The sequence below is a fragment of the Hylaeus volcanicus genome, chromosome 7 (assembly GCF_026283585.1).
Source record: "Hylaeus volcanicus isolate JK05 chromosome 7, UHH_iyHylVolc1.0_haploid, whole genome shotgun sequence".
Taxonomy (NCBI): Eukaryota; Metazoa; Arthropoda; class Insecta; order Hymenoptera; family Colletidae; genus Hylaeus; species Hylaeus volcanicus.
Window position 1 is genome coordinate 5,396,662 of NC_071982.1, and position 23,508 is coordinate 5,420,169.

At 44.2% G+C, this 23,508-nt stretch overlaps 2 protein-coding genes across 4 annotated transcripts in view; both read left to right on the forward strand.

The window, feature by feature from the left end:
• LOC128880384 (sushi, von Willebrand factor type A, EGF and pentraxin domain-containing protein 1) overlaps positions 1-15,404 on the forward strand; it is a 32,354-nt gene extending 16,950 nt beyond the window's left edge. The window contains exons 6-37 of one of the 3 annotated variants that reach the window (XM_054130414.1): positions 102-242; positions 322-551; positions 618-971; positions 1,051-1,425; positions 1,505-1,673; positions 1,755-2,117; positions 2,196-2,378; positions 2,471-2,647; positions 2,707-2,909; positions 2,998-3,621; positions 3,685-3,808; positions 3,881-5,203; positions 5,283-5,735; positions 5,814-6,031; positions 6,108-6,360; positions 6,449-7,290; positions 7,358-8,241; positions 8,330-8,577; positions 8,655-8,786; positions 8,865-9,030; positions 9,111-9,362; positions 9,443-9,984; positions 10,063-10,275; positions 10,363-10,518; positions 10,591-10,714; positions 10,924-10,986; positions 11,969-12,159; positions 12,230-12,867; positions 12,964-13,313; positions 13,386-13,588; positions 13,685-13,798; positions 14,232-15,404. In XM_054130414.1, the coding sequence (XP_053986389.1) occupies positions 102-242; positions 322-551; positions 618-971; positions 1,051-1,425; positions 1,505-1,673; positions 1,755-2,117; positions 2,196-2,378; positions 2,471-2,647; positions 2,707-2,909; positions 2,998-3,621; positions 3,685-3,808; positions 3,881-5,203; positions 5,283-5,735; positions 5,814-6,031; positions 6,108-6,360; positions 6,449-7,290; positions 7,358-8,241; positions 8,330-8,577; positions 8,655-8,786; positions 8,865-9,030; positions 9,111-9,362; positions 9,443-9,984; positions 10,063-10,275; positions 10,363-10,518; positions 10,591-10,714; positions 10,924-10,986; positions 11,969-12,159; positions 12,230-12,867; positions 12,964-13,313; positions 13,386-13,588; positions 13,685-13,798; positions 14,232-14,269 (10,346 nt within the window). In that variant the 3' untranslated portion in view covers positions 14,270-15,404. The remainder of the gene's footprint in view (positions 1-101; positions 243-321; positions 552-617; positions 972-1,050; positions 1,426-1,504; positions 1,674-1,754; positions 2,118-2,195; positions 2,379-2,470; positions 2,648-2,706; positions 2,910-2,997; positions 3,622-3,684; positions 3,809-3,880; positions 5,204-5,282; positions 5,736-5,813; positions 6,032-6,107; positions 6,361-6,448; positions 7,291-7,357; positions 8,242-8,329; positions 8,578-8,654; positions 8,787-8,864; positions 9,031-9,110; positions 9,363-9,442; positions 9,985-10,062; positions 10,276-10,362; positions 10,519-10,590; positions 10,715-10,923; positions 10,987-11,968; positions 12,160-12,229; positions 12,868-12,963; positions 13,314-13,385; positions 13,589-13,684; positions 13,799-14,231) is intronic. The other 2 variants (XM_054130415.1, XM_054130417.1) reach the window with 2 other exon arrangements.
• Positions 15,405-17,892: 2,488 nt separating this feature from the next.
• LOC128879912 (uncharacterized) lies at positions 17,893-22,677 on the forward strand (the record flags this gene model as incomplete). Its single annotated transcript, XM_054129481.1, has 5 exons — positions 17,893-17,964; positions 19,571-19,645; positions 19,735-20,038; positions 20,115-20,575; positions 20,664-22,677. Coding segments are annotated over 5 exons (1,437 nt in total), but the record flags the coding sequence as incomplete, so codon positions are not given.
• Positions 22,678-23,508: the final 831 nt, after the last annotated feature.

The window sequence follows — 23,508 nt, forward strand, 5'->3', positions numbered from 1 at the left end:
ACGCTTCTTGTGATCCTTTACCCGGGTGTTCAACGTTCCTCTTCCGTCCAAATTTTCGTGAAACAAGCGCTGCAGTAGGGCTCAAGTGTTCATGTATTCAGGTTTCTGGGCGTCGAAGCAACCAAATCCGCAATCAGGTGAATGCGTGGACGTCGCTTTGATGGATGACCGTCAAACGTGGGAGCTGACCACGTGCGAATCGTTGCTTCCCTTCATGTGTCGGGCTAACGCCTGTCCTGCGGGTAAGTAATCCCAACCGTGACGAAAGTTGAATCGACGGATCACCTGTGTCTCACGCTGCCAATGTATTCGTGTGGTCAGGTTCGTTCCATTGTTCGAATGGCAAGTGCGTGAACGCAGCGTTCAGGTGCGACAAGCAGGACGACTGCGGCGATTATTCAGATGAAATAGACTGTCCTGCTAACTGTCAGTTTTACATGGCGAGCAGCGGCGACGTGGTCGAGAGCCCTAATTATCCCCACAAATATGCACCCCTCAGCAACTGCAAGTGGACCCTCGAGGGTCCCCAGGGCCACAACATCCTCCTACAGGTACGCAACGTCGCGTAATTTATTCGAGAGGTGTAGTATCGATGTTTCACGGAACATGATTTCTAGTTTCAAGAGTTCGAGACGGAGAAGAGCTTCGACATAGTGCAGATCCTGGTCGGTGGCAGAACGGAGGAGAAATCCGTGAATCTCGCGACCCTGTCGGGCAAGCAGGAGCTCAGCAACAAGCTGTTCGTGTCCGCCTCGAATTTTATGATCATTAAATTCAGCACGGACTCCTCGGTGGAGAGGAAAGGGTTCCGCGCTTCTTGGAAAACCGAGCCGCAAACCTGCGGCGGTGTTCTACGAGCGACACCTCAAGGACAGGTGCTCACGTCACCAGGATATCCGCAGAATTATCCCGGTGGCTTGGAATGTCTCTACATCCTGCAGGCTCAGCCAGGCCGCATCATGTCGTTGGAGGTGCGTAACTTACGCGTAAAACTGTTCATTTCCACAAAACAACCGGTTGTGATTTGACCATTCCACGTGATGGTTTCAGATCGAGGACTTGGATCTCGAGATGAACCGCGATTACATCCTCATCAGGGACGGTGACTCACCGATGAGCAGTCCTATCGCCCGATTAACAGGGAAGTCCGAGGATAACCCGACGGTGATAATGTCTACCGGGAATAGCTTGTACCTTTACTTCAAGACCAGCCTTGGCGATTCGAGGCGGGGCTTCAGCATTCGTTACACGCAGGGCTGCAAAGCCACGATCATCGCGAGAAACGGAACGGTTCAGTCGCCTTCGTTCGGCTTGAACGACTATCCTAACAATCAGGAGTGCTTGTACAGGGTGAAGAATCCGCAGGGAGGCCCGCTGTCCTTGAAATTCGTTAACTTCAACGTCCACAAGACTGACTTCGTGCAGGTAACACGCGTTTTCGGTATCGATGAAACTTCCCGACAGGGGCACACTCCGAGTTCTGATTTATGAATCCACTTTGTAGATATACGATGGTCCAAACACGAACGGACTACGTTTACATCCCGGGAATGGATTCACATCCAACACTAGGCCAAAGATTACGCTCACCGCTGAAAGCGGAGAGATGCTTGTTAGGTTCACATCTGACGCCTTGCACAGCAGTCCTGGATGGCAAGCAGAGTTCTCAGCAGGTAACTTGGAAGCCTCCGAGTGATTTCTGATCGTTTAGTTGCGCGATTGTTTCGATCACGGATGATTTTGTATTTCCTCAGATTGTCCACAACTTCAGTCTGGCGAAGGTGCCCTGGCTTCCAGCAGGGACACTGCTTTTGGTACAGTGGTGACATTCTCCTGTCCCCTGGGTCAAGAATTTGCAACTGGCAAACCGAAAATGACTACAGAGTGTCTGCCAGGTGGGAACTGGTCGGTAACGTACATCCCTAAATGCCAGGAAGTCTACTGCGGGCCTGTACCTCAAATAGACAATGGTTTCTCGATCGGGTCATCCAACGTCACGTACAAGGGCCTAGCTACTTATCAGTGCTACGCTGGATTCGCGTTTCCATCTGGTCGTCCTACCGAGAAGATTTCTTGTATGGCTGATGGAAGATGGGAGAAGAAACCGTCTTGCTTGGGTAAGTTGACTGCAGTTATTCAAGTGCCATCATCAATGAGGATAATCTTCAAGTTACACCAATACGTTTCTTTTACAGCCTCTCAGTGCTCTCCGCTTCCGGAGGCTCCTCACTCGAACATCACTATTCTGAACGGAGGCGGTCGCAGTTACGGAACGATTGTTAGATTCGAATGCGAGCCAGGATACGTCAGAAGTGGACATCCAGTAATTCTTTGCATGAGCAACGGAACATGGTCCGATGAAGTGCCGACGTGTTCTCGTAAGTACCTTCTTCTATGCAAGTGGTCAATTCGCAACAGGTTGCACAAACCGACGCCTCCGAGTTTCAATTGTTGATATCTTGTTGTGTAGGAGCAAAATGTCCATTACTGCCCACGATCAAGAACGGTTTCGTCGTCGACACGACCAAGGAGTACTTGTATGGCGATGAAGCCAGGGTGCAGTGCAACAGAGGCTACAAACTTTCAGGATCCAACATCATCCAATGTGGGCCCGACCAACGTTTCGACAATGTTCCCACTTGCGAAGGTAAGATTGTCCAAAGTCTAGCGTCGAACTTCTCCGTACTTGTGAATTCAATGTTCCAGATATAAACGAGTGCGCGTCGAGTCAATGCGACCTAGCCTCCACCGAGTGCATAAACAACCCTGGTGCATTCACGTGCAAGTGCAAGTCAGGCTTCGCTCCAACTATGGAATGCAGGCCTATAGGTGATCTTGGACTCATCAATGGAGGTATTCCCGACGAATCGATCACCGTCTCGAGTTCTGAGAATGGCTACACTAGAACTGTGAGTAACTGCATGTGATAAATTAACCGGCAATCTAATTTAAACTTGACCCTACTAACCGTTGATCCTTCCTATATTTAACTCTAAGGGCGTCCGTCTGAACAATGGCGATGGTTGGTGTGGCAACAATATCGAACCAGGGACGAATTGGGTGATGATCGACATGAAAGCACCAACGATCATTCGTGGTTTCCGGACGCAAGTTGTCGCGAGGGTGGACGGCAACATTGCGTACACTTCAGCAGTCAGAATTCAATATACGGACGATCTGACGGACACCTTCAAGGATTATACGAACCCTGATGGCACACCAGTAGAGTTCAGGATACTGGACCCTACTCTCTCCGTCTTGAACTTGCCAGTGCCCATCGAATCGCGTTACATAAGATTTAGGATACAGGATTACGTGGGTGCGCCTTGTATGAAGCTCGAAATAATGGGATGCACTCGTCTGGAGTGTACTGACATCAACGAATGCGCCACCAACAACGGTGGCTGCCACCAGAAGTGCATCAACAACCCAGGCAGCTACGCCTGCATGTGCAATACGGGCTTCGAGTTGTACAAAACCAACGGGACGGCTGGCTTCAACGTCGAGAAGTACGAAACTGGTGAGAGGGATGGGGATATCTATCAGAAGAACAAGACTTGCGTGCCAGTTATGTGCCCATCTATATCGGCACCTGAAAATGGAAAACTCTTGTCAACCAAGGTATGAATTTTGTACACGATCAAACCGACATTTTGGTAATTATTATTCCAATTATTTGTATAGGAACAACATCACTTCGGTGACTTAGTGAAATTCCAATGTAACTTCGGCTACGTGTTGTCCGGTTCATCTGCCGTCATCTGTACGTCCAGTGGAGCTTGGAATGGGACGACACCAGAGTGTCAATGTGAGTAATTAGTTACTGTGCAAGTATCCAATACGTGGCGACGTGTCGTTAATGTTAAAAATATATTTCCAGATGCGAAGTGCGTGTCTCTACCAGACGACAAGAACGAGGGCCTATCGGTGATCCGCAGCGACGAGGCAAGTGTCCTGGTACCCTTCAAGCAAAACGTCACATTGAAGTGCGGCAGTAACGGACGTTACCTGCGGAACACAGCTAGCTCCGGCTTCCGTCAGTGCGTCTACGATCCTAAACCAGGCTTGCCAGACTACTGGCTATCGGGATCGCAGCCAGCCTGTCCACGAGCTGACTGTGGAAAGCCTTTGCCAACGCCTGGGGCCGAGTACGGGCAGTATTTAGACACGAAATATCAATCATCATTCTTCTTTGGTTGCCAAGACACGTTCAAATTGGCTGGACAAACGAATCGTCACGACAACGTCGTTAGGTGCCAGGCGAATGGCATTTGGGACTTTGGCAATTTACGGTGCGAGGGTCCCGTTTGCGAAGACCCTGGTCGCCCGAGCGATGGCTACCAAATAGCCAGAAGCTACGAGCAAGGATCCGAAGTTCAGTTTGGTTGCAGTAGACCAGGGTACATTCTCATCAATCCCAGACCTATCGTTTGCGTTCGGGAACCAGAATGTAAAGTTGTGAAGCCCCTGGGATTAGCCTCTGGTCGCATTCCCGATTCTGCCATCAATGCAACCTCCGAGAGGCCGAACTATGAAGCTAAGAACGTTCGTTTGAACTCAGTGACAGGCTGGTGCGGCAAGCAAGAGGCGTTCACCTACGTCAGCGTCGATTTGGGCCAGGTATTCAGAGTGAAGGCGATCTTGGTGAAGGGTGTAGTGACGAATGATATCGTTGGAAGACCAACGGAGATCAGGTTCTTCTACAAGCAAGCCGAGGTTGAGAACTATGTGGTTTACTTCCCCAATTTCAACCTAACGATGAGGGATCCTGGGAACTACGGTGAATTGGCGATGATCACTCTGCCCAAATACGTGCAAGCGCGTTTCGTGATCTTGGGTATCGTCAGTTATATGGACAACGCTTGTCTGAAGTTCGAGTTGATGGGATGCGAAGAACCCGTGACGGAACCGTTGTTAGGTTACGATTATGGATTCTCCCCCTGCGTTGATAACGAGCCTCCAGTGTTCCAGAATTGTCCTCAACAACCAATAGTGGTACAGAAGGGAACCGATGGCGGGTTACTGCCAGTGAACTTCACCGAACCCACGGCTATCGATAACAGTGGTAGCATCGCTCGTCTAGAAGTCAAGCCTCACAGTTTCAGAACGCCTCTGCGAGTGTTCGAGGACACTGTAGTTAAATATGTGGCGTTTGATTATGACGGGAATGTCGCTATTTGCGAGATTAACATCACTGTACCTGGTCAGTATATAACCTCTTTTCACACTTCAATAAAATATATGTATTCCTCACTTTTGTGTAACCACATGATCATTTACAGACGTAACACCACCGAAGCTTAGCTGCCCGCAGAGTTACGTGATCGAGCTGATCGATAAACAGGAGAGTTACACTGTCAACTTCAACGAAACTCGAAGGCGAATCAACGCCACTGATCCTTCAGGCCCAGTGAAAATCACGTTTGTGCCAGAAAGAGCAGTGATACCGATTGGCAGTTTCGAAAACGTAACCGTTTATGCGACAGACCCAAGCGGTAACAGAGCGTCCTGCCATTTCCAAGTGTCCGTGCAGGCAACGCCATGCGTGGACTGGGAGTTGAAGCCACCGGCTAATGGAGGACTGAAATGCGTCCCTGGTGACAAAGGTCAACAGTGCATAGCAACTTGCAAGAACGGTTTCAGGTTTACGGATGGGGCACCTGTGAAGACGTTCACCTGTGACGTTACTAAGCATTGGTCTCCTGCATCAGTTGTTCCTGACTGTGTCTCAGAAAGTAAGCCTTCATTGTCCAGTACCAAATAAGAAGGGTTTCAAGTAAATGTTTTCAATAATTGTATGTTCTACTTAACAGACACCCAACAAGCAAACTACCATGTTGTTGCGGCGGTAACTTATCGCGCCAATGGAGCTGTTTCGAGATCCTGCCTGCCACAGTATCAGGATTTGATGTCCCAATACTACATGAACCTGAATAACATCCTTACTCAACGTTGTTCCGCTGTCAACGTGAACATGAACGTGTCGTTTGTAAGGTCCGTGCCGTACTTGCTCGAAGAAAATGTCTTGAAGGTCAGTACCCCGAACTAAACCTTACAGAATTTCACAAATGCACTCGTTGCACTCACTTTGCACTCATGATTTTTAGATGGACTTCGTTCTCGTCGTTGTTCCCGCTGTGCGTCAGCCTCAGCTGTACGATCTCTGCGGTTCCACGTTGAATTTGATCTTCGATCTGTCGGTTCCGTCTACTAGTGCAGTAATAGAGCCTCTGTTGAACGTTTCTTCCATTGGAAATCAGTGCCCACCACTTCGAGCACTGAAGTCATCTATCACGCGTGGCTTCACGTGTAGCATTGGTGAAGTATTAAACATGGACACCAACGACGTCCCTCGATGTTGTGAGTAAACAATTGAAGCTTCAAAAACTTTTCACTTTTTCATCACTTCCACAGAACATCACTTTTAACGAAACACATTCACTTGCAGTGCATTGTCCAGCTGGTACGTTCGCTGGTGAGAAGCAAAAGCAGTGCACGTCTTGTCCGAAAGGCTTCTATCAGAACAGCGATCGCCAGGGCTCCTGTCTGCGATGTCCATTCGGCACTTACACAAGAGAAGAGGGTTCGAAGAGCATAGACGATTGTATACCGGTTTGTGGGTACGGCACATATTCGCCCACTGGCCTGGTGCCATGTTTAGAGTGTCCGAGAAACAGCTACACCGGGGAACCACCGATCGGTGGCTGCAAGGACTGTCAGACCTGTCCAGCTGGAACGTTCACCTACCAGCCAGCTGCACCAGGTCGCGATCGATGTAGAGCAAAATGTTCTCCAGGAATGTACTCGGATACAGGACTCGCTCCGTGTGCTCAGTGTCCAAAGGATTTCTTCCAACCGCAGCACGGCGCGACGACGTGCGTCGAGTGTCCAACGAACATGTACACGGACGGACCAGGCGCACTTGGACGCGAAGAGTGCAAGCCTGTGCAATGCACTGACAGTGTCTGTCAGCATGGAGGCCTGTGCGTGCCCATGGGACATGGTGTTCAGTGTCTGTGTCCGGCTGGATTCTCCGGAAGGCGCTGTGAAATTGATATAGACGAGTGCGCATCTCAACCGTGTTATAATGGCGCTACTTGTATAGACTTGCCGCAAGGGTACAGGTGTCAATGCGCCAATGGGTACTCAGGAGTCAATTGCCAGGAAGAGAAGTCGGATTGCTCGAACGACACTTGTCCTGAAAGGGCGATGTGCAAAGACGAGCCTGGCTTCAGCAACTACACGTGTTTGTGCAGGTCTGGATACACTGGAGTCGACTGTGACATCACTGTGAGTTTATTTTCGCTTCAAAGTATCTAGTAGCCTGAATGTTCGTAACGATAAATTCTAATTGCAGATTAATCCTTGCACGGCCAGCGGTAATCCTTGCAACAATGGTGCCACCTGTGTGGCTCTGCAACAAGGTCGATACAAGTGTGACTGTGTGCCAGGATGGGAAGGTCAGAGCTGTGAGATTAACACCGACGATTGTGCGGAGAAGCCCTGTCTGTTGGGAGCCAACTGCACTGATCTTGTGGCTGACTTCAGCTGCGACTGTCCTCCTGGATTCACTGGCAAACGATGCCATGAGAAGATAGATTTGTGTTCGGGCAATCCTTGCTTGAACGGGATTTGCGTGGATAACCTCTTCAGCCACGAGTGTATTTGTCACCCAGGATGGACTGGTTCAGCTTGCGAGACGAACATCAACGAATGCGCCAACAAACCGTGCCACAACAATGGTCAATGCATCGATCAAATAGACGGGTTTACTTGTACCTGTGAACCAGGATACACAGGCAAGCAATGTCAGCACACGATCGATGACTGTTCTTCGGAGCCCTGTCAGAACGGAGGAACATGCTTGGATCAGTTAGAGGGATTCCTCTGCAAGTGCAGGCCAGGATTCGTTGGACTTCAGTGCGAGGCAGAGCTGGACGAGTGTCTTAGTGATCCTTGCAGTCCAGTTGGAACGGACCGTTGCGTTGATCTGGATAACACGTTCGTGTGCCACTGTCGTGAAGGTTACACTGGTGCCGCGTGCGAGATTAACATCGACGATTGTAATTCTGGTCCTTGTTTGAATGGTGCTACGTGCAGAGACGAGGTTGGTGGATTCAAATGCGTGTGCCCAGAGGGCTGGACTGGTACCCATTGCGAAATCGACGTTGGAATGTGTCAAAATCATCCTTGCCAAAACGATGCTGCGTGTGTTGACTTGTTCATGGATTACTTCTGCGTGTAAGTATTCTGACGACTACATGAATCGTTTAATGAATCCGTAGGATGGGACTTTGTTTATATTTTCCTAATAAATGTCGCCGTTCAGTTGTCCGTCAGGAACTGATGGAAAACAATGCGAAACTGCACCAGAGCGCTGCATTGGTAACCCATGCATGCATAATGGACGTTGCCAAGACTTTGGCTCGGGACTCAATTGCACATGCCCTGATGACTACACTGGAATTGGGTGTCAGTACGAATATGATGCCTGCCAGGCTGGTGCTTGCAAAAATGGAGCCACCTGTGTCGATGAGGGACCTGGATTCACTTGCATCTGTCCACCTGGATACACAGGTAGATTTACATAACAAGTAAACCTGTATAGGCAACAGGGGCAATGAAATATAACCATATCCATGAATGTTCTCTAGGCAAGACTTGCGAGGATGACATCATCGACTGCAAAGAGAATTCGTGTCCTCCATCAGCAACATGCATCGATCTCACTGGCAAATTCTTCTGTCAATGTCCGTTCAACTTAACTGGCGATGATTGCAGAAAATGTAAGCTTGCAAAACGTCTCCTTTACAATTGATAACTGTTAAACTTTGAGTGAGACATAATTCATATAATTTTTGCAGCCATCCAAGTTGATTACGACTTGTACTTCAGTGATCCAGCGCGCAGCAGCGCCGCACAAGTGATTCCATTCTTCACAGGAACAAGAAAGAGCTTAACCGTGGCTATGTGGGTGCAGTACACCCAAAAAGATGAAGCTGGCATATTCTTCACCCTCTATGGCGTGAGGTAAATCCCAGTAGTATAAAAATTTGTATCACGATCTTTGGACTACGGTATCCTAATTGTAAATGATGGTTTGGTTACAGTTCGCCTCATGTTCCATCGAATCGCAGACTTATGATCCAAGCACACAGTAACGGTGTCCAAGTGTCTCTGTTCCATGACCTTCAAGACGTTTACCTGCCATTCAGAGAGTACGCGACAATCAACGACGGCCAATGGCATCACGTAGCTGTAGTTTGGAATGGCGAAAATGGCGGTGAACTGGTTCTGATCACCGAAGGACTGATTGCCAGTAAAACTGAAGGATATGGAAGTGGCAGATCTCTACCAGCTTAGTGAGTTCATTTTATATTATACAAATAAAGTTCAATGAACCTTAGGATTCCTCGAAGCAAACTAACACAATTTTTTTCAGTGCCTGGACTGTCCTTGGAAAACCACAGAGCGAGAACGCGAAGGGCTATACTGAATCCGGGTTCCAAGGTCACCTGACCAAGGTTCAAATCTGGAGTCGAGCTCTTCACGTAACCAATGAAATACAGAAACAAGTACGCGACTGTCGCACTGAACCTGTCCTGTATCAAGATTTGGTGTTGACCTGGGCAGGATACGATGAGATAACCGGTGGCGTGGAAAGAGTAGTGCCATCCCATTGTGGACAACGAGTCTGTCCACCCGGATACGGTGGCAACAAGTGCCAACAACTGGAATCTGACAAGATTCCACCGAAAGTCGAGCACTGCCCAGGAGACCTTTGGGTGATCGCCAAGAACGGTTCGTCTATTGTCACTTGGGACGAGCCACGTTTCACCGATAACGTTGGCATAGCGAGGGTTCAAGAGAAGAATGGACACAAATCTGGACAAACGTTGATGTGGGGCACCTATGATATCAGCTACGTGGCTTACGATCAGGCTGGAAATTCTGCTAGCTGCAACTTCAAAGTTTACGTCCTGTGTAAGTCATCCATTCTTGATGTTTAAATATTTAAAGCGTATTGTACAATATCGATCATGGTGATTTTTCATTCTTTAGCTGACTTTTGTCCGGAACTGGCTGATCCAATTGGAGGCACACAGCAATGCAAAGATTGGGGCTCTGGTGGCCAGTTCAAGGTGTGCGAAATCTTCTGCAACACTGGACTCAGATTTTCTCAAGAGGTGCCCAAATTCTATACCTGTGGCGCAGAAGGCTTCTGGAGACCCACCAATGACCCATCACTTCCCTTGGTGTATCCTGCTTGCACAAGTAATCTTCGATTCTATTTTTCTCATACTATGTTCTTGATATGTAATTCTTTCACCGTGTTACAATTTCATTTGTTGCTTTGTACAGGTGCCACACCAGCTCAGCGTGTATTCAGGATCAAGATGAACTTCCCAACGTCAGTCCTGTGTAACGAAGCTGGCCAAGGAGTACTCAAGAAGAAGGTTCGAGATGCTGTGAACTCGCTGAACAGAGACTGGAACTTCTGTTCGTATTCCTTCGAAGGTAAATCACTTAAGTTTCACTAGATCTTCAATCTTAACGATTGCACGTTATTACACTTTTTCTTCTCCACAGGAACTCGCGAATGTAAAGATCTGAACATCGACGTTCAGTGCGACCACCGCGTACGCACGACCAGAGAAACGAACGAAGAAGATGGCGGAACATACATAATTTCCGCCGTAGTACCAGCAGAACCGTAAGTATCCCATACGTTTCTTGAATTACGCAACCGCATACGCTTCTCTAGTTTGAAAATTGCGTCTCACGAGTGAATCCCGGCGTTCATTTCGACGGGAGAATCACTCGGTTAGCTATCTAGCATTAGCTTGCAGTCAAGCTTCGATCAGACTTAAATCGAAGACGTAACTTAGTACTGAGCAATTTGTTACTTGTGTTGCATCGTAGAACGAGACAAGCGCGCCAAGGCAGCGATACCTACGAGGTGGAGATCTCGTTCCCAGCGATAAAGTAAGGACAGCTCGATTTACGCCACGTGCGAAACATATCATTGTACATGTGTCCTTGTCATCCGGGTCTAGGTGTTATCCGACATCATCTCGCATTCTTATAAAACCATTTGCGACCATGATCATACCATATTAGACAGCAATGCATGAGGGGCATACGGAGAAAAGGAAAATGTGCTACTCCATCATAATCTTGCCGCGGTGATTTGGTCACTCATGGCTACTGAGACGGAGTTGTCTCTATCATACCGTTCTTCGAGCACGTCTCTGGCGCTATGAGCGGCCAATTGAGTTTGGCCCATTTGTAAACTTGAATCGATCGTGAACGTAACTTTTCTCCATATCCTTGTACTAGCAGAAACTTGAACAAGGCCGACTTCAGTAAGTTGATGAAATACCTCTTCGTGTAAAAGAGCAAAAATTAGGTCGACCCTAACCGATTGGTATGCACGTTGTTTACTAACTGTTCATACACGACCCACTAGTATAAAATGGGAAATGTCCATGCGGGTACTCGAGTAGGTACCAGCGATAGGATAGCGAAATAACAATAACGGCGTAACACCTGACTAGACACCAAGCTGTTGGGTTAATCTCATTTCGCAAGCATCGACGGACATTCCCATCCTCGGAGCCCTCAGGGCAAATCATTTGCATGTGTTCGCGAATCCTCAACCCATTCCCTCTGATTCATACCAAGCAGTCCCAGATTCGCAATATAACAGAGGCTACAATGACACTTCGTGTCAGACATGTTATATATTAGAATTCCAGGAGGTCTTGAGCATTAAGCATTGCGTAGGTACATAATTAATAGGTGTCGATAAGGTTGCGTCTTGCTGAGGATCCGATGGAAAGGCTGCCTGGTTACCTTCGCCTTAAGATAACGGCTGTACATATTTGCGCATACTCTTCTTTATCTATCGCTGAAAACATACCGTCTATCGACTCTTAGTTTGCTAACAGCTCCCTGTCTTTTATAGCGATCCGATTTTGAACGCTAACTCGAACGAGAGAGCAACCGTTCAATCTCTACTGGAGAGACTAATCCTGGAGGAAGATCAATTCGACGTTCACTACATCTTGCCAAACACCGTGCCTGACCCGGCATCCCTGGTTCTTGAATCCGACTACGACTGTCCAGTGGGACAAGTTGTCATGGCGCCAGATTGCGGTAAGTGTCTCAATGCAAGAGACTTCTTCTAACAGCAGAATTTCTGACTCTACTTACATTTCAATTGCAGTACCCTGCGCCGTGGGAACGTACTACGACGAAGAAACGAAGCAGTGCCTGTCCTGTCCAGTGGGCAGCTACCAAAGCGAGTCGGGCCAACTGAAGTGCAGTTCCTGCCCCGTGATAGCTGGGCGTCCTAGCGTGACAGTCGGTCCTGGTGCTAGAAGTGCAGCCGACTGTAAGGAACGTTGCCCGGCTGGAAAGTACTACGATGACATGGCTGGACTCTGTCGAAGCTGCGGCCACGGTTTCTACCAGCCCAACGAGGGTAGTTTCTCCTGTTTGCTGTGCGGTCTAGGGAAGACCACCAGGACATCAGAAGCGGTTTCCCGCGAAGAATGTAGAGACGAATGTGGCTCTGGACAGCAGTTGGCAGTCGAAGGAAAGTGCGAGCCTTGTCCACGTGGAAGTTACCGCACCCAAGGAGTTCAGGCCGCTTGTCAGGCATGTCCTGTTGGCAGAACCACGCCGAACATGGGATCAGCCGCTATCGAGGAATGCTCCCTTCCTGTCTGCGATCCTGGAACATATTTGAACGGAACGTTGAATGAGTGCATGGAGTGCAAGAAGGGAACGTATCAATCCGAGCCTCAGCAGACCTTCTGCATACCCTGTCCTCCCAACACCAGCACTAAAGGAACATCAGCCGTGAGTGTCCTCGTGGGATCTACTACTTGTTGATAATTTAATAGCATTCTTCTTCTTATACGTTAGGGTGATAACTGGTTTCTCTGTCCCAATTAGACGAACAAGGCTGACTGCACCAACCCGTGCGAAACTAGCGACGCTGAAATGCACTGCGACGCAAACGCGTACTGCCTGCTGATACCTGAAACGAGCGACTTCAAGTGCGAGTGCAAGCCAGGCTACAACGGGACCGGTACCGAGTGCACGGACGTCTGTATGGGATATTGCGACAACGAGGGGGTGTGCTTGAAGGACTCGCGGGGACAACCGTCCTGCAGATGCAGCGGCAGCTTCACCGGGAAGCGGTGCACTGAGAAATCAGAGTTTTTCTACATCACTGGCGGCATCGCTGGTGGGGTTATTCTAATAATCTTCGTCGTCCTATTGGTGTGGATGATCTGTGTCAGGTAAGTGTACCCCAGGTGTGCTTCTGCAGAGGAGATATCGTTTCCAAACGTGAAGTAAAATTGTTCTTACAGAGCTTCCCGAAAGAAGGAACCCAAGAAGATGCTCACACCAGCTACCGATCAAAACGGCTCGCAAGTGAACTTCTATTATGGCGCGCCCACGCCTTACGCGGAGTCTATTGCGCCGTCCCATCACAGTACTTATGCACACTATTACGACGACGAAGAGGATGGCTGGGAGATGCCCAATTTTTACAATGAAACGTATATGAAAGGTACGAAGATGCACAGAGCTTCCACAAACCCAATAAAGAGGTTATGTTCCAAGACTCTCGATCGAATTTAACGAGGTTTATCTCCACACTTTTCAGAGAGTCTGCACAATGGTAAAATGAACAGTCTCGCTCGTTCCAACGCGAGTATATACGGCACAAAAGACGACCTATACGACAGACTGAAGCGTCATGCCTACCCTGGCAAGAAAGGTTAGTAGATTTTTTTAATAAGAAATCAGACACTATCTGCTAATCCGAAAAACATCCCTATCCTATCCTCGCTAAAATTTAAAGACTCTATTCACCCGATATGACTGGTCCCTGGGAACATAAGTGTCCCGCGTATGGTGTACGATCAACATCCACGATCTTAGCATCGAAAGAATTAATCCTTTCGCTGCTAAGGCCGTATGCATACGGCCTGAATAAGCTTACGGTCATTTGCGAAGAACGTATACGTACGTCCTCCACAAGCGACGACCATTTTCTAAAGGATGTATAGATCAGAGTTGGCCATCTCTCTATCTAGACAGAATAGTTGATCTAGGTAGAGTTTCACTCGAAGTCGTTCGATTAATGGCGAACTCTGGTCTAGATACATCTGTTAATTACTTCGATCTACTATCTTTATCTTTTTATTCAGTTGATAGGATGTCGTTGTCGACAGTACATATGACGTAACATTGCCCGAAGCAATCGAATACCCCGCGAAATATACGAGAATTTCTGCAGTCGTACGCTGTTCTCCTGCCGCGCAGCGTGAAAACGCGGCGAAAGGGTTAATACGCCCCATCTCAGGGATAAGTTGAATTGGACACCTGGTATATTAAAGAAATGAACACCGACATTTTTGCAGACAAAAGCGACAGTGATAGCGAGGGCCAGTGACCGCGAAGAGCAACGACGTTCTGCCAAGCGTAGAATGTAAGATAAACACTGTCGACGTCCCTGACGCACCAGCAACGGGGAATGTTGCTCCATCGTCGCAAATCCAATAATTATTTATTATCCCCGAGACGAAGATCTGTACCAGTGGCGCGTACATCGGAGACTCGCGGACGTTTGTCGAACTGAATCCGTGTCGAACCCCCGCGAGGGTCTCCCTGGACTTAACGCTCGACGAGCGTGAAAAGATGGCGGCGGTGCGTTAATCGACGGTGAAGCAATCGAGTCCTGGAACGACGATCCAATTCGATCGTTGTTTCGGCACCCGAGAGTCGATAAACGATAACCACGGATTTAAAAGAAAGAAAAAAATAATAAAATGAAAGACTACGCGCGAGGTTGTAATTTTTTGTAATTTAATACCACCTAGCCGTTAAGGACTATTCTATATTAATTAACTTCTATGATTAACGGTGCGAACGAGAGGAACCTGTGTGTGCATGTATGTTAAGACACCTATACATAAGCGAATTTATATTTTGTTACGATAGATATGTATCACACGCTGTAAAATAATGCCACGTAGGCGCGAAATGCAACTGACGGAAAGAAAGAAAAATCTAGTGATCGAATTTTTAGCCCAGTGTATGGGCGAATCGAAGTTAAGTTGGCCGCTCAAGGTCACCGAGAAGCCCTCACTCTCGTCTCTTCTGACGCGAGTTGGCAGCGTGACCCCAAGCAGTCAATCGAATTTTCGATGCAACTATAGTCAGAATTTCAAGGGAAATTAAAATCAGCAACGATTCGGGAGCTAATGTACATTCGAATATGCCTACGACGCTGTTTTCCACTTTGTATTGTAAAAACTTTAACAAACGGTTGTTTTCTTTTTTTTTTTATTAATAAAATGTATTTCGATAATAAGTTCGTTCAACGCTGACCTCGAGCGGATTTGAAATGCCGTTTTTTATCCAAGACAACCACGTCCTTTAGTTTAGATATTTTCTTATCGATCCTTATCGGAATAACTCTGTACATCTTCTCTTCGAATTCAAAATCATTCGTAACATTATAGCTAATGTTCGAAGGTAAGTGCTTTTTGGTTTCGTTTACGTGAACGTCGAAGAATTTATTTAATAAAAATTTAATGTCTGAATTTTGTCCTGGTTCGTTTGTCTCTGGGCAAATGGGAGAGTCCTCTTCAGGGTCAGTGTCTGATTCGTCAGAGCTGATAAAATAGTCCGAATCTACGGAATTTCTGGAATCCATTCCATTTGTCATTATTTTCAAGAGTAACTGGAAAATTTTACCCATTCGTTACTTGCATTATTATTTTGCGATAATTATTGCATTACCTCGATGCGATCCTTCAAGTCCATAGAATTATTATTATTATCCATCACTCTGTTCTATTTCTGATTAATTAATTTATATTTTGTAAGTGTCTGTACGTCTTTAATTTGACTAAAAGACAGGCATCTTTTTTTTTTTTGTTAATAAATTAAATAGTAAACGACATTTTGTCGAGCTCTTATTGTTTGATCGATACCATCCGTTCCTGTTTCATTATGTCGAATTCATAGTTCCATTTTGACTTACCTAACCGTGAAACTTATAGTTTGGAACGTAAAACGTCAAAAAGAATCAGGGGTAATAAGTTATTACGCCCGAAGCCTGCTAACATAATCAAGACAGTGCTGAGTCATACATCGAACGCGATAAATTATGCTGATTTTATATGAGATTATTAAACTGATGAGGTATTCGGAACGTATAGCTATTTTTACAGAATATTACTCATACTGTTCAAAAAACCAGTAGTAGCTGATGCAACAAGTTCCAAGTGTTAGAGTACTATGTACCTAAATGGGAGAAGATATACTATACAGTTTACGCGATACTCGATCCATACACTAGCTCCATCTAGGATCACGTCACGCGCAATTCTTTTCAGCAGCGATGCACCCAAGCGATAATACCACGCGATGCATTATTAATGCAGCAAACTCTAAATTCCACACAATCCGCAAAAAAGAAACATGTTGCATTCGTCAGTAATCAATATACCGTCACGTAATTCTTTATCGCTCTAACGTCCTTGTGGTAAATATACATTTCAACGTATAACGAATTCCACTCGCTTATACTGCAATTCTCGATGGCGCCCCAATACGTATATTTTTGTTACATTATCAATTTTACTTAGAATACTTACTTATCTTAAATACAATTCTTTTTACGTAGAACCCAAAATGTTTTTCTTTTTTTAATCATAAATTCGCTTATGGTAATCCTACTTTATTCGTACGCACATTCGAATTTTGCCGCGTTTCAAACAGATGGCGCGGCAAGTTGACCAAAGAAAGATGGCTGACGGTATTCACGGAGGTCGTTTCCCTCGTACTCTGTGCTTCTCAACCTTTTTTTTTTTAAATTGTGGTCTCTAAACTTTATCTATCTCTGTAGCCTCCACCTCTTAAATAAACTTATTCTCTGTGTTCTCGAAAAAAGAAACGTGTAAATGGAAACCTAGTCTTTTCGTTTTCAGTTATTCTTCGTTCACCATCGAACGTTTTCGCTTGTAATTTTGTTTTATATATTTAATTTTCATTTCGCACGTGTCTATCATCAAACCTATCGTCTTGTTTTTGTTTTCAGCTAATTTACATGGGTTTTTTTAGATCATTTCAATATCTTTTATATCATTTCCTTCTCTTTCGAATCCTATCAAGTAACAGTCGGAGCGTATTGCGTGGCAAATTCGTCGTCCACTGATTTTTGTGACTCATTCGTGGCTCCCTAAAAACGCAGCGTTGGTAGGCGTAACACATTGCAGATTGTACTATAAAGAAAACGTCTGACCAAAGCTTCGATTAAACGAGGTCAACAATAAATTACAAAGTTGATACTTATCAGATTATACATGTCTTATTCCTAAATAACTAAACCGAGTTAAGTAATCCTCTTCTGTTACGTAATTTCTTTGTTTCATTCCTTTATCCCGGTAAAATGAGCCTGAATTTGAACCTATCTTCCAAATTTCATTTTGTCTAGGCTCCATGGATTGCCCATTGCCGAGGGATCTTCGCGATCCTCGTTGAGAACGTCTGCTCCGTATCGTCCTTCAAGTTCGTGTTGGTGGCGTGTCAGATTCTGCTCACGGAGCGTCTACGCTGCGTCAATTGGTCGACGATGACGCCAGGCGTCTCCGATTGGCCGAAAATGACGCAGCACGTACACGAGTAGCGTGACCAGCCGAGTGCGCGTGAGTGCGATCTCGTGACGTGTTCAATCCGGCACTGACGACGTTCCAGACTCGCATTCCGCGAAGAAGATCCGACGAGTTAGTGTGGAAGATCAGTGCTGCGTCCACGTTTCGAGAATCCGCTCCTATAGAAAGCACGTTTGTGAACGAATAAACGATCGTGTCGCATCAAGAAGTTTTCGCATTCCAAGTGGAAGGTACAATACCACGGATTGTTTCAAGGAGGGTAAGTGAAAATATCCCCAACGTGAAAATGTGCACCCGTCGTGTCCCTGTACCTATGTATGGTTCCACTCGCGACTATAACTAAATTGGTTATATAACCATAGAACCGAGTTTAATTCCGTCGTTTGTCGAAGTAGCTGGCAATGCACGAAAATTTCACTGCGCATCGTGGCGTGGATCGATCAAACGTCGCACGACCACGAGTTACATATAGACATGTATTTTCGTATCATTCGAACATAGTAATAACAGACGTTTTTCGCGTCGTTATATAAATCTTAAACGCAGGATCGCTTTCGGGATAGTTTCAACGGTTTTCTGCGCAAATTTTCTCGTCGATCCGAACGTATGGTGTAACGTATGTAAGCCGGTTTGCAAAAATTTCGTCGCGCGCCTGTAATGCTGCGCGTTATGTAACTAGGTTAGATAGCGACGTATAGTTACGTTCATGTACAGTCAACGTTTTATTCGAATAACAGATAACGACTAAAAGCGCCGCACAGCGATCTACACGGCCACGTTTATTACATTGATGTTCCGATTAGATTTGTTAACCGTGAAATGTAAAGTCATTCGATAATTGATACTGTAACTTTTATGAAACTGGTTGTTCACCTTTTATTCGTTATTCGGAACTCGTATAAATAAAAATACCTGGCTATCTTCGACTTACGATTACCGACGTATGCGCGGTCGCTTTCCCGATCGATAAGAAACATTCAAACGCGGACGATTGCTCGATAAAACGTGGTCACTGCGTTTACGTACACGGTACGTGTAGTCACTGATGAGACTGATACCACTCGTATCGATGATAATCGGACCAATTCGATTTCGAATTCGTTAATTCGAAATTTTACCGATGTATATTTTCGATACCACAATGCGTCATACAAAGTTGCGAAATTTTACGTGGCTACTTGATAATATCAACTATCGATAATTATACTTTTGTAACGAAATCTTGGTCGATATCAGTACCACGTGACCGTTTCTAAACTTTCTAGAACTCTTTACACTATCATTAAGTCCCATCACTGATGATTAAGGACCACACAGGTTCTAGATATACCCAATATCTCTATATCTAAATATTCTTTGTACATGTTGTACGTTTAAATGAATATTGTGTTGTAGGATGAAACTACTTTTTTAATGCATCGAATAACGTATCTGGTAAAACCTTATCTTCATATTTTATGTTTCAGATTTATTTAATTTTTTAAGCAACCAGTTTCCTCGATATGGTATAATTTCCATGTGACTCTTAATGTATTGTACAATTGATCTACATAAATCTTGTTTTCCAATAAACATTTTATCTATATTACACTTAATCCTGACTGTAGTCGATAAGAGTCTTAGCGACATTCTTAATAGTATCGATATGATCTCTTTAATATATGATGTATTATCTTTTCTGATAAATACGAATACCGTTATCATGATTAATTAGCATACATCTTATTGGTAAATAATCAAATTTGATAAGAAGGCATTATTTGTATTTCTTTTATCTATACCAGTAAATGTTCAGATGAAATGTAAATACACATTTTGGCGTTAATTGGCATTTCTTGTGTCTGAAATCATAATTTTTCTTATAGGTATCCAAAATCCCTCCTATTTACGAACGCTCAACGGCCAGCAACATTTCATTTGAGAAGAGAGGCGTGTTTAACGTAAGTGCTTAGACTAAGTGACGTCGAACAAGAATTCTTTCAAAGAAAAGAATCCCGTAAAATTGTTCAACGCTAATAATAATTTACAGGTAACCAAGCCATGCAACAGTCAGCCGCATCCGTCATCTGCTTTTCGTGGCGTGAGATTGGGGCCGCCGGAAGAAGAAACTTCAAAAATGGACACAGTCCCCTTGTTGTCTCCAACTATGGAGACGGAATTGCTAAAGGAACCATGGATATTTCCACAATCAAAATTGGCGATAAAAGAAGAGAAGAAACCAACGTCCTCCATTTGGGAGGAAAACTTTCAGGATTTAAGCAGTTGGTGTATGGATACGTTCCAGGGTCAATGCGATTTTCGCATAGGTGAATCACCTACATTTAAACTATCAGGTTGGTAAGAATACGTTCAATCGCTAAGTAACGATGCAAGAGTCGTTTTTCATTTTACTTTAATCGCATTTACCAGGTACGAAATACGAGGGTAATAGTGCTTTGGCTTCGGAAGAGGGGGTATTGAACGATTTGATGAGTGTGGGGGATGAGGACAAGTGGAGCATAAAAATGAATACAAACGAGCATACCAACAGTAATTGTCACAGCTTACAATCTACATTAAAAGTAAATAGCAAGTACGAGAAGAAAGATAGCATCGTGAAGTCTAATACATCCGATTTGTGGTTGAGGCCACCTAAAGAAACACCTACTGTAACGCCCACGATAAGTGCGACATCATGGAACAAACAGTGTAACACAGATGCTAGTATACCATTCCAACCCGGGTGCGAAGATTCAGATGACATCCACTTGGATGATGCGTGTCCTACTTCTTTCGGTTCTACTGAAACTCCACGTGAAACATGGGACGTCCTGCAAACAGTCGAAACCATTGGATCGGAGTCGTTTGATTTGTTGTCATACCTATGCGATGTAAGTTGATGGATATTCTGTAAAAATAGAAATCCAAATAGAGGCGTATCCGAGACAGATTTAATATTATAAAATGTATGCATTACAGGATGAGATAAATTCTCCAGACGGTAGCGTTTCAACGGATTCATCGATGGTGTCGTCCCTCACCAAATCATCCACAACCGTTTCACAGACATACGAAGAAGCGAGAATAGATAACAACGAGTCAGACACACAAAGTCGGACAGCGCGAAGTTTAAATTCGTCTTACATAGATACGCCCGCAGTGTCTTCGCGAAGATCCGAAAGAAAAAGGACATCCGTTACGAGCAAAGCTGAGAAATCGTACAATAGACCAGTGAAACGTTTGAAATCGGAAAGGAGGCGCGTCGAGATCGATTCGAGCGAACGAGTATTCGCTTCGCAGTATCGAGAGTCCAGGGAAAAGAATAACGAAGCCTCGCGAAAGTCGCGTATGAACAAGAAAGCAAAAGAGTGCGAGATGACGATGAAAGCGATGGAGTTGGAAAGAGATAATAGAGTATTGAAAATGAAAGTCGAGGAACTCGAGAAACTCGTGACATCAATGCGCAGTGCGTTATTGAGGTCTGCTTTAAAGAAAGACGTTTGAATGTTTTAATTGTCGATCTTTGAACATTCATTATGCGGTAGACGCCACGTAAAGTGACTGTTCTTCTCAGTTTTTTTTTTATTATTATTTTTTTTTTTTTTTTAATAATGGGGTTTGCGATTTGGCGAAAGAAGTCACTTGAAGCATTATTTTCTAGACCTTTACACGATTTATTTATGAAATTTAATAGTATCGTCATAAAAAGTAGTTATTGAATTTTGATTATGCGTAGGAAATAATCTTTCAATGGAAAAAGTGTATTTCTTGACGTTTTATGTATCTGTTTGTTGCACAATGTTTGCGTTTATAAGTTTTTCAAAGAGATTTTAATTACGATATTTTATAATATAATGGAACGTATTTTATCCACGTTATCGAAGAAACGAATACGAGATATATAATATATTATATTATATATAAGGCAGAAAAAAAAAGTGGGAAATGTTGTGAGCGTATCCTTTTAAGAGTTTATCAAGAACAAGATTACATAATCATATTTTGTTCAGCCTTGTATTGTACCTGATAAAAAAGTATAAATATAGAGGTTCGAACAAGATAAACTATGATTGGTGAGAGTATAATTTTCTACTGGCATGGGCACAATAGTGGCATGATGTACAATAATATTCGAATAAAGAATTTGCTTCGAAATTTACCTCATACTAGAGAGAATTATTTTTGTAGATTAAAGGTACGGCCTTTTTGACTTGAACATCAAATATATACATCAGACTTTGAACGACAAACGCATTTATTCGAATTTAGTGATTCTACAGGACTTGAGTGCGAACAAGTCTAAATTAACAATACGCTATGTATTCACTGCTTGAAACAATGCAGTGAATTTCAAACTTAGTTTCCAGCATATGCACAGCAAAACTATGCACATGGAAAAGAAATTGTTAGCATCTGGAACACTATTTGAAATACTCACTGATACAAATTCAACAAATAATAGAAAAATGCAATATTACATCACTGCGTTGTAAATATTGTGGCAATATTTTTGCTTTCGGCTTTTAAAATACTAGTACTTCCGATAATATTACCGCTAAGTCTCCTAATCGTTAGGTACAGGCTCAAATTACCAAATTACCAGTTATCAAATTATAAATATTGCCCATATCGTACTTAAAAATGAAAATTATTCCTTTAGAGGTGTAAGTAACAACCACATAATGTATACGTGCAATGTTACATTTTTATTTCTTGTACCCTCAAAATGTGTACATTTCGATTATACGAAGAGTGATGTAGACTTAACCAAATGTCTATTTTTTATAATGTTGGTGCAATGTTTGTAAAATTTTGTTGGTATTTCATATATGTTTCCTAACATAGTCTCTGGTTGATGATTATATTTTAAGCTATGAAAATCGAGCTTATTATATATGTTGAGAATTTATCATTTACATTGCGAAATGTATATTATAAAATCAATGAATGTAACATGGTTATTAATAAATTAATGCAATTGCATCATTTAGAATTTGCGTTTTGATATAAGTGTTTGTACGATTTCACATTACAAAATGTTGAAATGATAGATGCGAATATGTTTATAATTAATCAATGTAAAACCAATACGATTTCAATTCAGCGCGTCTGTTACCGTTACTGAAAGTCTTTTAAACTGTGCATGCATATTGTGACCAGAAAGATACACAAACAATAGTATCGAGAGAAGTGAAGTAAGAAAATGATTGGACTCACAAATATTCCTGACGATGGAAGACAGTAGCTGAAGAATGAGCTTACAGAATAACGATGCCATCACATTATCAGAGCACAAGCATTCATCATTCAGCATTCGTTCAAAAACATACAGCATGCAAACGTTCATCTGCTGCACGCCTCGCATTCACGGTTATAGTACACTCGAAGCGATGAATACTCTCAAGAAATGGCTAATCATACAATCAAACATTCAGAGTTAAATCAACTAAGACTATAAATACGTTTAAACAGTGTATACTAACGTAAATGTCGAAAATTGCCTGCCGAGAGCCGTTGAACACGTTCCTCTTCAAACCGGCCGGGCGCCATTGCTACTGCGCGGTAGCTGGCGGTAACAGGCAGATGCGCGCGCAGCTTTGGCGCGACATTCATATAAATCAAACAATCATCTTCGTATATTTCGATACAGAAACCTTACACTGCAAATGAAATACAACATCTTCATTTACATTGATACGAAAAGTACATACTGGAGCTTATTCTACAAATTCGTAGGCTACATCGCTGTAAGAGTTTCAAGCATATTTCAAACTGACTTATTTAAACTGAATTACTACCGTAATTATTTTCGTGCGGCAGAGGA